The sequence below is a fragment of the Triticum aestivum genome, chromosome 5D (assembly GCF_018294505.1).
Source record: "Triticum aestivum cultivar Chinese Spring chromosome 5D, IWGSC CS RefSeq v2.1, whole genome shotgun sequence".
NCBI lineage: Eukaryota > Viridiplantae > Streptophyta > Magnoliopsida > Poales > Poaceae > Triticum > Triticum aestivum.
The window spans coordinates 24,882,379-24,896,880 of NC_057808.1; the positions used below are offsets into that span (position 1 = coordinate 24,882,379).

Consider the following 14,502-nt stretch of genomic DNA (forward strand, 5'->3'; position numbering starts at 1 on the left):
ATTTCGCGGCGGCCTCTCCCAGCAGCTATAGCGGCCGCCATAGCGGGCAATCGCGGCAAATAGCGAAAAAATTTCTGATGGGGGAGATGATTCTGGAGGGATTTGTTGATTGTTGAGCCATTTATAGGGATATGTGGAGGATTTCACGACAGCAGTCATAGCGTAGCGGCGAGGCTCCTGGGCAGCTATAGCGCAGCTATCGCGGCTATTTCGCGGGCTATTTTAATCTATGGCGAGAACCATGGATCGCCACGGGGTTACCTCCGGACGCGATGGATCCGGAGGACTTGGAGGTGGAGGAGGACGTGTGGGACGCTGGGGACGCGTAGCAGCAGGTGCTCGTTTCCCTCCGGTCGGAATCAGAGGCGGAGGCCAACCGCCGCCGTCTTCAGGAGGCGGAGGCGGAGCATACCGCGGTCTTTGGTGAGATGCTCGCATCTACGGATGAGGAGGGGGAGCCGCAACTATGAGGACAGGTCGGTCAATGCCCGCGGATGCATCCGTGTGCGTTTGAGGGGCCAGATTTACAAGTCGGGCTAGATGCTCCGAGGTCTCTCCTCCTTGGCTCCGCAGCCCTGACCTTTTTTTTTTAAAAGGGGGAGCTCCCCGGTCCTGACCCTGCCATGTCACAAATGTGTTAATTTTGGTAACAACTCGGCATATACTCTCTCCCCGTCCCCTACGGCGGCTAGTGGAAGAGGAGAAGCGGCAGCCCGGCTTGTGGGGTTCACGTATTCGTCGCCTCCTTGTACTTTGCTCTTCCTCGCCCCCTCCGCCGCCGAGTGGAAGAAGAGCGGCAGGTTGATCCGGCCGGCTTGCAAGGCAGAGCGATGGAGCTGGTGGTGGGCGCTTCGGAGGCGACCATGAGGTCCCTCCTGTCCAAGCTCGGCAGGCTTCTCTCCGACGAGTACACCCTGATTAGGGGCGTCGGCGTTGACCTCCAGTACATCAACGACGAGCTCACCACCATGCAGTCTTTCCTCCGCGCCAACGACGGAACCCACGGCTGCCTGATGAAGGACTGGATGAAGCAGATCCGCGACATCACCTACGACATTGAGGACTGTATCGACGACTCCGGCAAGCGCATCCGCGGCCTGCGCACCAGCATGTGCTGCTACTGCCTCGTCAACGGCGTCTACGAGATCCTCACGGCGGGGCCTCGCCGCGACATTGCCACGAGGCTCTCTGCCCTCAAGATGCGGGCGCAGGAGATCAGCGAGCGGCGCGACAGGTATGGGGTCGTCAACCCAGCCGAGGCCGGCGCCGGCGCCGCTAGATTTGATGTCGCCGACAACCAGGCCCCCGGCCGGCTTCAGCTTGTCACCACGAGGGAGCCCGTGGGAGTGGAGGATCTCATGAAGGAGCCCCACAAGCGGGTGACTTGCATTGTTGGGTTCGGCGGCGTGGGGAAGACCGCCATCGCCACCGCCTTGTACAGGACCTATGGGGAGGAGTTCAGCCACCGTGCCATGGTCACGGTGTCTCAGAGCACCGACCTGGAGGCCATCCTCAGGATCATCAGGGATCAAATCAAGCCGCGCACCAGCAATCACGAGCAGCAGGATAGCTCGGAGAAGAAGAAGAGCCTCGTCAGACGCGGCTCGTCAGCCGTCATGGATGCCATACGCTGCAGATCCGGCAGCTCCGAGCAGAGACGTGAGATTGATGACCTCAAGGATGACATCCTGAAGCACTTGAAGAGAAACAGGTAATTAACCTGCAATCCTCAGGAATTTTCGAAAGGCAGCATCAATATATTACAGTCCATTCTATTTCAAAATGTTCTCATGTGGAATTAAAGGCAAAATGTTCTTCTCGCAAAAAAAAGGCAAAATGTTCTTAATCGATAAAAGTAAGTTTTTATCTTGTGAGTAAACAACACTCCCTAGAAATTCAGATTTTTATATTCTTTGCTTCTGTTGGTTGTAACAAGTCTCTGTTTCTACTTCCTAACACAAACCTAACTCAAACTCAGTCAGTCTATGTTGCAGAACCCCTCCAATTTGGAATTATTTTTTTGTTTGCATTCAGTTAAGTTACAGATGCTGCTCTTTGTGCACCGAATATTGAATTTCTGTGCTTGCCAGGTACTTGGTCTTAATCGATGACGTATGGTCTGCATTGTTGCTGGATAGTATTATAAATGCACTTCCAGTGGAAGAAAAAAGCATAATAATAGTAACTACACGGTTTCACGATGTTGCTACAGCACAAAGAGAAGCCGACACTCGTAAAGTTCATCGCCTTGTTGAAGAAAAATCTAAGAAGTTGTTTATGCAGGCCTACAACGAATCAACATCTAAGCGCAAAGAAGGTGATCTGTTTCATGATATTTTGGTTTTTCGTATGTGTACAAGACTATTCATAATGATGCTAAAGCGTTGTATGGCCACAATCCTGCAGAATCATCTACGCAAGCCACCTCTGAAACTGAAGGTCTGTTTCCAGAAGAAGTCTGGAAGATTTGCGGGGGGCTACCATTGGCCATAATTACCATGGCTGGTCGTGTGGCCTGCAACCCAGGCAAGCTGCATACGTATTGGAGGGACGTTTGCAAATCTATATTTCCAGAAGCAGCAGCGAATGCTGTTGTGGAAGAGATTACACAGCTTACACAGGAGCAAGTGAGCAGGATCGTTAGCGATTGCTACAATGACATGCCTGCTGAAATCCAGACTTGCTCACTGTATCTGAGCATATTTCCCAAGGGCTACAGAATCAGCAGGAAGCGCTTGACGCGGCGATGGATAGCCGAAGGTATCATCTGTGAGAAAGACGGGTTGGGTGTTGATGTTATTGCAGAGACATATTTCAATCATCTCATAAGGAGGAAGATCATCCAACCAGTTGAGCACAATGGTAATGGAAAGGTGAAGAAATGTGTAGTTCACGACATGGTTCTTGAGCTCATTGTGAGAAAGGCAAGCGAAGAGAATTTCATCACTGTGGTTGGTGGTAACTGGTTCATGCAGCTGCCTAGCACCAAGGTCCGACGACTGTCCATCCAAGACAGTGATTCCAAACATGCCAAGGATACAGAGAAGATGAACTTGTCTCATGTTAGGTCACTGACCATCTTTGGGAGCTTGAAGAAACAACTCCCTCCTCATTCCTTTAAATTTGGAATTGTACAGGTCCTGGATCTTGAAGGCTGCAAGGATTTCAAACAGCGCCATATAACTGAGATATGCGAGATGTGTCTTCTCAAGTATCTTAGCCTCAGAAAAACAGACACTAAACAACTTCCTGATAACATTAGGAAGCTTAAGAGCCTTGAGACACTGGACATAAGGGACACAGAAGTTATTGAGTTGCCTAAAGCTGTATGCCAGCTTGAATTGTTGGTTAACATACTTGGCGGGGATAAATCAACACGGAAGGCATTAAGGCTTCCTGGAGAGATGACGAAGAAAATGAAGGCACTGCAGATATTGTCAGGGATTGAGATTGTTGAGGGGTCATCAGAACTTCGTCATTTGACCAAACTTAAGAAGCTTGCCATCTACAAGCTCGAAACCATGTTGAAGGATGGGAGTTTAGAGGCGTTAAGGACCTCTATCGAGTACCTTGGTGGCTGCTCTCTACAAACCCTCATAATTGACGACGAGTCATCAAATTTTGTCAAATCACTGGATGGTTTGTCATCCCCTCCAAGATTCCTTGTTGCTCTCGAACTATCTGGCAAGATGATTAATCTCCCCAAGTGGATAAAAGAACTTGATGTCCTCAGCAAGTTAACGCTACCATTAACAGCCCTCCGAACAGATAACTTGCAGGACCTCAGTAAACTGAAGGCATTGTTTTCTCTCACCTTTTGTTTTAGGGCCAAACAGCAGGACTGGCAAACACTGGCCATTATCGCGGAAAACAAGCTGTACTCCAGCGGGGAGATCATGGTGCTGGATGGCGGATTCAAGAGCTTAAAGCTTCTCTGCCTCTCTGGTCCTTTGTTGCCACTACTGAGCTTTTCAAGTAAGGCCATGCCAGAGCTGGAAAGGCTTGAGATTCGATACAGCATGCTGGAGGGCATTCTTGGCGCAGAAAACCTTGCAAAGCTGAAAGAGTTGCATTTGACATCAAACGACAAAAAGGAGGAAGATTTGATGACCAAGGAGATAGCAAGCGAGCTGGGTAAGTTGAGGAAGGTTGACGGAACATCGCCTAGGATAATCTTGCATCAACAACCGATTGGTATGAGGTCAAACTCTGGGTGAGTCTTTGTAAGATGGAAATTATGGCATCATCACCTGTTTTTAGATTTTGAAAAAGATATTGTGTTAATTAGGACGATGTTATTTTCCTCCGAAATAAGCTACGCCATGAGAGAGTGATGACATGTTTTATGTACTGTGTTTATGTGTGATCAATAAATTTGGTTTGATGATTATGATCTTGTAAATTCTTCAAGACAGTGGATTTGTGTTTGTTGTCCCTGGACATGTACCAGGCATACCTTCATGACCCATCGTCTTTTCATATAATTATATGGTGTTATTTTGTACGGTTTTGTGGTTCTAAAATGGCAATGGTATGTTTGTCTGTGGGCATTGACCTGATGGTGAGTACTGAAATTGTAAAGGCTGGTTTGCAAACATTGGGTGATAAAATGTTCTATTGGTGGAAAACCCTTCAGTCCGCACTCCGCACCCTACTAATCTGTTCTGTTAGTTGGCACAAGAATCTAATTAGTAGCTTACATTCTATCAGGCAATAGAACATGGTGGACCATATAACCAAACTAACTATGCCTATTAGTACAAAGGACAGATTGCCTAGCTTCCCCTTCCAGGTCAATATGCTCTCAAAGAACCATATCAACTGATGCACTCGTCGACGGACCACTACAGATCATTGGATCCAATATATCTCTACAAACTTTGGTCTAAACTTTAACTGGATTATCGAATTCTTGACTTCACCAACAATAGTGCCACCCACAATAGATTTCAACTGATTTTAGTTCTACAAGGCATTGGCAGCTACAAAAGCACACCAAAAAAAGAAATGCAGACTTGGCCACTTTTTCCGTCCAACTGACTGATATTCAGTAAACTGCCTCTAATAGTCCTCAGATATCCTTGCAAAATACTCATCACTTATTTCAGCAGCCGCCAGCAAGAGGATTGTGGCAGGTGACTTAATGCCCTTCCTGAGTTGCTTCTCCACTGAACACCTTTGCTTATCTGTCTCCGGAAACATTATCGGCTTTACACGCTCCACGCCGTCGCGGTTGATACATGTGAGCCTATCATACAGGTACACATTCCCTAGATTCACCGCTGCTTTCATGACACGCCTCACATGACTCACCATGTACTCTTCAGACTGGAAGCAGAAGATGGCTAGCTTGGTGAGCCAATGATGCTTGAAATTTGAGGTAGGTGATAACCACTTGATGCCCTTGTTCTCGCTGTACATTTTTTCCCTCCTCGCCTCCTCATCCATTTCCATTTCACACGGATGATAAGCTACCTACATGCCACCCATAGGACAAAGGTAAATGGAACAGATTAATTTTGGACTCCAAGTGAAAGCACAGGTGCATGTGTGCAATCATGCAATGGAGAATAGAGCAACCCCTCAAAAAAAAAGCTATAGTTAAAGAACAAACCATCATGTGGAGCTCCTCCAGGGACGGCGCCACTTCCAAGAAGAACATTGTCCAAGTGAGATCATACCTTCAGGAATGATAATTAGATTGAGAATCCTTAGTTGGTGAAACACATATGCCTGCCTTCTGGTCAAACACTCCGATTGAACCCAAATCTGCAACAATAAGCACGTGATAGGATGAATAGTGAACAAGTGAAGCCGGAACAAAGCAATCATCCCGACTTACCTTTCCACATTTAAACCCCAACTTGAGATCTCGAACAATAATACCTTGACCATTTTGAAAGGCTCATCTTGTGCCAACTTGAGTAAAACAAGTTAAGTACATTTTGAAAGCTTGAGGTCTCGAACAATAATACCTTGACCATTTCACATTTTGAAAGTACATTTCTTCAGTAAAACAAGTTAAGTACATTGAGGTCTGAAGAAATATACTTAACTTGAGCATTTTGTGCCAACTAAGACCCACATTTGAAAGGCTCAGAACCTCGAGCAATAGGACAGAGCCAAATGACAGTGGTGGTTCTTTGAAAGATATCCAAAACTCAAATGGTAGAAAGGTGAGTTTTTAGAGGAAAGGCATACGCCCGACTTTATAGATAAAGCCATAAGGCAAGTAGCAACCACAAGCAAATCATCTCACACGTCAAACAGACCCCAACCACGGGTGGAACAAAAGAAAAAACAGTTAGGTACATGGCTCCCTCGCCAGTACACGGCACGCAGGCCGGAAGAGCAAAGCCCAAGCGCAACTAGTCTGCTGGGGTCAAAAGGTAAACGACTAAGCATCCTGCTCTTGTCTGCATAATTGGGAAGCCGAAGCCCGAACTTTGGAGATCAGCATAGAGAGCGCATCCTGGTCGTCGACCCTAGTCAATGATTTCCACTGCTGCAAGAGAGCACACGCTTTAAATAAGCAATCAGCAGGTTTAGTCGGAAACACATGTTCAATACTAAATTTGTTCCTCGTCGTCCAAAGGGACCAGCATAGAGCCCCTAGGCCCACCCAAAAGATGCGCCTGGAGACTCCAGACAGGTTCGAAGCTAAGCTATGCAACTCGGCAAAGGAGGCAGGAGCCCAAGAAACACAAAGCCATTCTCTCACACAGCTCCAAATGAGCTTAGCCAAGACACAGTGGAAAAAATATGCTCCGTATCCTCCAAAGCACCACAGAGGGCACAGAACTGGGAGCCCGGCCCATTTCTCTTGCGAATCTGATCAGCCGCAGGCAACCTGCCTCTAAAGGCTTGCCATAAGAAAATCTTAATCTTAGGAGGGATCCGGGCCTTCCAAATCTGGGAGAAACGATTAGTAGGGGTACTGCCAACAAGCTTAGAGTAGAGCGACTTAACAGAGAAACGCCCAGAGGCAGACAGCGGCCAAGTCACTGAATCCTTGTGCGTCGAGAGCGAGGGGAAGAAGGCAGTAAGACGCTGCCAGTCTTCAAACTCTTCAGGCGACAAGGATCGGCGAAAGGCCAAGTTCCACCCAAGGGACGCAAGCTCCGCAATGGAAATATTCGGATCAGCACAATAGGAGAATAAGGTGGGGAAAGTCACCGAGAGGGGTGAGTCTCCACACCACCAGTCAAGCCAGAACCTAATAGAAGAGCCATCCCCAACTACAAATCTAACAAAAGACTGGAAAATAGGCCTCACTTTGACCAAGGACTTCCAAAACTGAGCACCACCGCGAGAGTGGGCAAACATCGGGCTCGAGGAAGGAAAATACTTAGCCTTAAGAATAGATATCCAGAGAGGCTGGTCCTCAGCACTCATAATCTTCCACCACCATTTGATCAGCAAGCACTGGTTCATGATGGAAGTGTTAATAATCCCTAACCCCCCAAGGTTTTTGGGCCTACACATCAGCTTCCATTTAACAAAACGGTATTTACGACGGTTATCAGCAGCATTCCAGTAAAACGCACCACGGTGTTCATCAAAACCAGCATGAATCCCACCCGATAGTAGGTAGAAGCCCATCAGGAACATGGGGAGGGAAGACAGACAGGCATTGATCAAAGCCACTTTTCCCGCATTGGTATTATACCTCCCACGCCAAGGAAGGACCCTGTTGCCCACCTTGGTTACCACCGGGGCAAAATCTTTCGCATGAAGTGCGTCCGGGGATATGGGAAGGCCCAAGTATTTGAAAGGGAACGATCCTAACTTACAATTAAGAAGGTGTGCCACCCGCACAGCTTCAGACTCGTCCACACCAGTAACTATAACTTCACTTTTTGCAAAATTGATCTTAAGGCCCGACATCGCCTCGAAGCATAGGAGAATAAATTTAAGATGGGCGAGGCAGGCATCGTTCAGCTCAACCATAATGATAGTGTCATCCGCATACTGAAGGTGGGTTATCCCGTGGGGGAGGAGATTAGAGCTGACCGGAGAGATGTGCCCATGAGCAGCTGCCCTGGAGAGTAAACGGGATAAGGCATCCGCCACAAAGTTGAACAAGATGGGCGAGGCCGGATCACCTTGCTGAAGGCCCCTGCCGTTGGCAAAAAACTTACTAACCTGACCATTAACAGAGATAGCAGTATGGCCTCCCGAGACCAACTGCATGATTCTATGAACACAGTGCCCTTCAAACCCTTTAGCCAACAAGACCCTCCGCAAGAACGGCCAGCTCACCGAGTCGTAGGCCTTCTCAAAATCAAGTTTAAGAATCACCGCTTTAGACTTACGAATTTTAAGGTCATGCACAATTTCATGTAGGCAGTGAACCCCATCCAAGATGAAACGGCCTTTAATGAAGGCCGATTGAAAAGGACTGATAGTGCGATGGGCAATGGGGGAGAGGCGCGTGGCGAGCCCTTTGGCTGGAAATTTGGCGAAATTATTGATGAGGGCAATAGGTCTAAATTGTGAGATCAGGTCAGCACCCCTGACTTTAGGAATAAGAGAGATGACAGCATAGTTAAGGCGAGAAATATCCACAGTCCCCAGCCAGAAACCCTGGATGATCTTGCAAACGAGGACCCACAACTGTGGCCAGAACTTCTTAAAGAAAGGAATCGAGAAACCATCATGCCCAGAAGCAGCATTCGGATTAGCCGAGCTTATCACCTGCCAAATTTCCTCGTCAGTTAAAGGGACCATCAATCCCAAGTTTTCATCTGAGGAGATCTTACACCCAGCATCCCAAAAGTCAGAGGAGAGGACGAGCCCAGGATCCGGCTTAGAGCCGAGAAGATTAGAGTAGAACTCAACAATGTGGTTAAGAATGATAGAATGATCCGAGCTCCTGACACCATCAATAATGAGACTGTCAATGAGACATCTCCGGCGCCTACCATTAGCGATCGCAAAGAAATAAGCCGTCATCGCATCCCCCTCCAAGGTCCAATTAAGAGCGCCGCGTTGGCGCCAGTAGATCTCCGATTGCTTATGCAACTGCATCAAAGCATCTTCCAGGGAATAACGAGTGGCCATTGAGAAGCAGAGAGCCCAGACAGGTCCGCAGTGAGATCCCGATCCCGAAGCTGGGATTCAAGAGCCTCTTTGTCCCTACGTTGATCTGCGGCCCAATTACGAGACCAACCCCTCAAGAATTTACGAAGCTCATAGGACATCTTATGCCAGTCATCCATGGGGCCAAAGGAGCGGCGAGGGGAGGAAAGAAGGTTAGAAATTTTGGAAGCCAACATCTCACAAAATCCCTCCACCACAAGCCAGGGCGCGTCAAATTGGAAACGGGACGGAGACGCAGAAGAACGCAAGCCCGCATCCACTACGAGGGGAACATGATCGGAGCCCACCGCAGGCCTAGCTTTCAACACCGCACGAGGGAAAAGCAAGTCCCACCACTCACAAACAAAGACCCGATCCGGCACCGACCGGACAGGGGAGGATTGATGGTTAGACCAGGTGAACCGGGCCCCCACCCTAGGGAGTTCACGGAGCACGCAGTTACTGATGAACTCGTTAAAAGCGTTAGCAAGGGGCCAAGAGAAATTAGTGCTATTTTTATCCGCCGGGGAGCGTAAGAGGTTGAAGTCACCACCAATTATAAGAGGGATATTACAGGATTCAAACTTAATAGAGAGCTCATCCAAAAACAGAGGGGCAAGGGAGTGATCCGCGGGGCCATAAACCACCATAAATTCCCATAACTTGTTAAGCTGACGATGATGAACCACACAGCTCGCCCAAAAAATTCCATGATCAAAGGCGATGAAATCAAACACATCACGTTTAGACCCTAACAAGATGCCCCCCTGAGTGGCCCGACGCAGGGAGAAAGTGCCAGTCGAACCTATCCATGCCAGCCACAGCCGAAAGTTCAGGAGGGGAAAGGATTCCTTAAACGTTTCAACAAGACCTAAAATATCAATATGCTCACCACAAACTAGGTCATGGATCTGGTCTCGACGCCCCCTAGCGCCAAAACCTCTAACATTCCAGAAGAGGGCTTTCATTTATAGGAAAGATTTTTAATGCGGAGGCTTGATCTGCACAGAGCCAAGCAAGGCTTAGAGCGCTTGGACGGGCCTCTCTTGACTTGAGTGGAAGGTGGAGGCGACTGGCCACAACCAAATGTCGCCCCACCCTCCCCAGACTGGACCTGGGCCCCCGCAGGCCCGGCAACAGCCGCGACCTCCATGGCCTTGGCAATCGCTGCCTGGGCAGCCTCGTTGGCCCTAATGACAGAAAGGAGACGAGAGGGAGAGCCCAAACCCGGTGCAACTGACACCCCAATATCAGACATAACATGAAGCAAGTGATCATCCGAAAGCAAAGGTAAAACAAGATGAATAGGGGAAGCAGGGGGAGGGGGATGAACGGACGAACCTGAAGGAGGGAGATCCCTGGCCGCAGCTCACCTCTCAGCCCTCACCGCCACCGAAACCACAGAGTCACGCACACGCCGGCCCTTGCGCGCCGTAGACGCCGGGGAGCGCAGCGACGGAGAGCACCGCACCGGCGACGCCGGACCCGGGCCAGATCCCGAAGCAGAGCCCAGGTCCTTATCAAGATGGCGAGCCAGACCAGCCACAGACTGCTTGGAGCCCGAAGAAGCCCTGCTCTTAGCTGAGAATTTCCGGACCGATGACTTCTTCTTCTTCTTAGTTATAGACTCGGAGGAACACCAGAGAAGGGCGTGCCCTTGTTAGCAGCAATCACACGAGGAGCTAGGTCATCCTTCTGAGGGTTAGCTGTCGGGGCATTGTCCTTGAGCATCTCCTGTTCATCAGGTTCCAACTTATCCCATTCCGACTAAGTAAAACGGGGATCCGAGCCACCACTAGGGTTCTGCCCACCAGCCGAGCCGTCCCCCTGCTTATCATCACGAACCGACGGCTTGGGAGGAGGAGGCGGAGGAGGGACCTGGAAGTCAGCACCCTCGACCCGGACACGAAGACGAACACCATCAGGAGAAGGGAAAACATCCACCGCACTGTGAACATAGACAGGATCAATGCACCACACATTGAGGCGAACCGGACCAACCTTGCCCAAAGATTCCGCATCAACTTCCACGGGCTTGCCAATTAGATTCCCAAAAGCCATCATGAACTCGGCAGAGCGTAAACCAACTGGCACGTCATCCACGAACACCCAGATCTTAGACAGAGGGCCAACCGCCTTCGCACCACAAGTAGCCGCTTTGACTGACACCACCAACTAGTTTAGAGGCAGAGTAAAGCTAGTACATGAAGAGATCATCCTTAGACACTCCTTGGAAGGAAAAACCACAGCAAACTCAAATTCTAACAGCTGCCGCACCTGCCAGTCCCAACTCCCATCATCCCAAATCTTCAGACCATCCAGGAGGATCTAAGGAGAAATCGACTGACCGCGGACGGTAATGATGGCCACATTAGAGAGGGATGGCGCCGCCACCACCACAGGCACATCAGAATCCAGAGCAAAGAAGGAACAGCCTGGCAGCCCCAACCCAAACTGAATGAAGGAGGGGCTCTTGAGAGATTGCGGCAATCCACCGTCAGGTGACCATCCGAGCGACAGATGAGGCAAAAGGGAGGATTGGTGCACCTGGACTGGAAGTGGCCCGGACGATGATAGGCGAAGCAGGTCAGAGACGGGGAAGGGCTTGAGGCAGCAGGATGCTGGCGGGGAGGGGGAGGCGGAGGCGGGGGTAAGATGCCATCACCAAGGTCAGCAGACGATGCACCCGGAGCAGAAGCAGGAGCACGACGATCCCTAACCATAGAGGAAGAAGCACCAGGACCGAAACGCAGGCCCGAGCGAGAGGCAGCACCAGCCGCAAACGAGCGAGGAGGCGGCCGCGGCGGGGGCACCGGACCCCTGGCCGAAGCCGGACGCGGCAGCGACGAGGAGGAAACACCACCAGCCGAGGCAGCAGCAGCCTCCCAAGGATCCGGACCCGACGTCGCCGCACCACCAGGTCCAGGGAGCGCCGGGCCAGATCTAGCAGCCGAGCACTCCTGCTCGTCGCATTGGAGCCACTCCGGCCCAGCCGCCCAGGCCTCACGCTCACGCGACACCTCGCGCGAAACCCTCTCAGCCTCCAGCTTCGACCGAAGCTCCGGTTCATAGGCCAGATCAACTCCGTTGCCCGGCGAATCCTCACGCGCATGCTTGCTACCCGAGAGGGCCTCGGAGGAAGAGCCCCTAGACTTGTCCATGGCAAGCGCTTCCACGAAGGAGAGGTGGAGAGGAGCAGGGGAGAGGATGGATCCGGAGAAATGGCGGATAGGGCGACAGACTCTGCGAATATCAGCGGCGGAAGCCGGAAAGCCTAGGAGGGGGGAGGGAACCACATCGCACCCATAAGTAGCCAAGGCTGGCCAGGGCACACTGGGCCGGAGCGGAATAATGGGCCGGGGGAGGGGGACACGCGGGACAGAGGCCACAACCAGCTGTCCCGGGGCCACAGAAGGGAGGGGAAATGCTTCGAGAGAGGACAAAACCGGAGGCCCAGGCGGCCCAACCCGATCCCGACCAGGAACCGCCAGGCCCAACTGCTCACGGGGGCCCATCGCCCCCATAGGACACGAGCGATCTAGGGTTTGGCCACCTGCCGCCCCAGCGCCCGCCGGCGAAGCCGCCACGGAGGGCACCCACCCCAGCCGGAGAGGAGAACGATGATCGACAGCAGCAGCCAACGGTCCCAAAACGCATGGCGCCGCTGCACCAGAGGAGGGAGGAGGCCCGAGGACACCACAGTCAGGAGACGGGGCCGGACACCTGCCCACTTTGCGCCGTCGCCGACCGACACGTATCCACCCCGATGACCCACAAGGCTGCGCCACCGGCCGGCCCCTGCCCCCCAGGGCAAATTTCCGGACACGCCCAGCCACAGGAGCGGCCGGCACCATGCCCACCATGAAGGACGAGCCGCTGACCTCTGAATCAGTATCCGAGTCCTCTGTATCGCCCAACGCCCAGAAACGAGATCCAGGACAGGCCGAGGAGCCGGGCGCACCCACCGAGCGAGCCGCCGCGCTGACGGAGCAGGGGGGGCCACCCCGAGCAGCAGGCGGCGAGGGAGTCGACGAAGGATGTAGGGTAACGCAGCAGAAAACAAAAAAAATCCGACCTACGCACCAGCCCAGGACCACTATGGAGACTGCATACATGGTTTGATCTTTTTCGTTACCGACTCGTAGCGCAGCGGGAAGTAGAGTCGATGACGATCGGCGGTGCAGATCCCCGCAGCTAGGATTTACAACCTCCCAACCGCGAGGATGTATACCCTCATCTGCTCCTCAGACAACCCTCCGGGAGGCGGTCGAACAGCCCCCTCGGACGGTGTCGCGGACAGCCCTTCGGGAGGACCTTCGAAACTCGAACGGTCACTCGGACAGCCCTTCGGGAGGACCTTCGAAACTCGGACGGTCACACGGACAGCCCTTCGGGAGGCACTCACGAACTAAGACCGAAACTACGATCTCTCTACAGAGTTGCACACATACGGTGTCATCTATCCGGCAGGGCTTTGCCGTCCAGAACTAGTTCCTGCCGGAACCCAGAAAGCCTTACGGCTCTACGAAACTCTTTTCGTGGGAGGGAGAGAAGAAGCCAGATAATGCATGGCATGTGGATGAGAGCAAGGGAGGACTGTGGAGGGCTGCCCCTCCACCTCTATTTATAGGAAATCCCAAGGGGGTAGGGTAGTTTCACAAAAAAACCCAAAATGCACATGAATGAAGTCCTTCCACAAGGACCTAGGAGTGAAACCAATGAACAAGAGGGTCCCCAAGCGGGGATACCCCATGTGGCCGGCCACACCCCCATGAGGGGCCCAAAAAATGGCTCCTATCCATCCATGTCATCCCCAAGATCTTTTCGAGCAAAGCCCCAAAAGGTGGCTTTCCATAAAGTAACCATAAAGCTGATTTTCACTATTCACGACGACATTTTTCAGCGTCTGATCGAACTGAAAATATTTATGTGGGCTAAGAACATTTCCAGTACCCACTAAAATGATTTTCAACGCGTTCCGAAACAATTCCGGTTTTAGTGATTTTCATCTGCGAAACGCATCTGAAATGGCTCCGGCAGCTCCGGAACATTTCCGGTTTTTATCTCAGAAAATTCCAAAAAGCTTCCAGAATGATTCTGGCATCCTCCAAGAATTATCAGGCATGTGCCGAAACCAATTTGACTTAATGGTGTATCCCGAAACAACTTTTCGGTATCATCGAAACTTATCCGATGGCCTCTCTCTGCGGTACGATTCCGCTGTCCGAAACTTTTCGGTGTCCAAAAACTTTTTCGGTGATTTTCTCTCAGTCCCTGTCTAGTATTCAGCAGATAGATGACCCTTAAGCATGTGACCCTATAGGTTCGGTGAAGTATAGACATGACCCGGAACCCCTTCCGATCAATGATCAACATCGGAGCCGTGGACACCCATATTGACCCCTATACCCACACGAATAA

At 51.2% G+C, this 14,502-nt stretch overlaps 1 protein-coding gene and 1 pseudogene across 1 annotated transcript; one reads left to right on the forward strand and one right to left on the reverse strand.

The window, feature by feature from the left end:
• Window positions 1-642: 642 nt before the first annotated feature.
• LOC123119180 (disease resistance protein Pik-2) lies at window positions 643-4,402 on the forward strand. The gene is made up of 3 exons (XM_044538888.1): window positions 643-1,711; window positions 2,091-2,317; window positions 2,407-4,402. The coding sequence occupies exons 1-3, from the start codon at window positions 831-833 to the stop codon at window positions 4,215-4,217; spliced, it is 2,919 nt and encodes a 972-aa protein (XP_044394823.1). The 5' UTR covers window positions 643-830; the 3' UTR covers window positions 4,218-4,402.
• A 659-nt stretch (window positions 4,403-5,061) lies between these two features.
• LOC123120157 (uncharacterized) overlaps window positions 5,062-14,502 on the reverse strand; it is a 40,868-nt pseudogene continuing 31,427 nt past the window's right edge.

What these genes read in the sequence shown, in the direction of transcription:
- LOC123119180 (XM_044538888.1), top strand. Translation starts at nt 831, where the DNA reads ATGGAGCTGGTGGTGGGCGCTTCGGAGGCGACCATGAGGTCCCTCCTG. An exon ending in AAGCACTTGAAGAGAAACAG is followed by an intron (nt 1,712 to 2,090) that starts GTAATTAACCTG and finishes TGTGCTTGCCAG; the next exon opens with GTACTTGGTCTTAATCGATG. An exon ending in AACATCTAAGCGCAAAGAAG is followed by an intron (nt 2,318 to 2,406) that starts GTGATCTGTTTC and finishes ACAATCCTGCAG; the next exon opens with AATCATCTACGCAAGCCACC.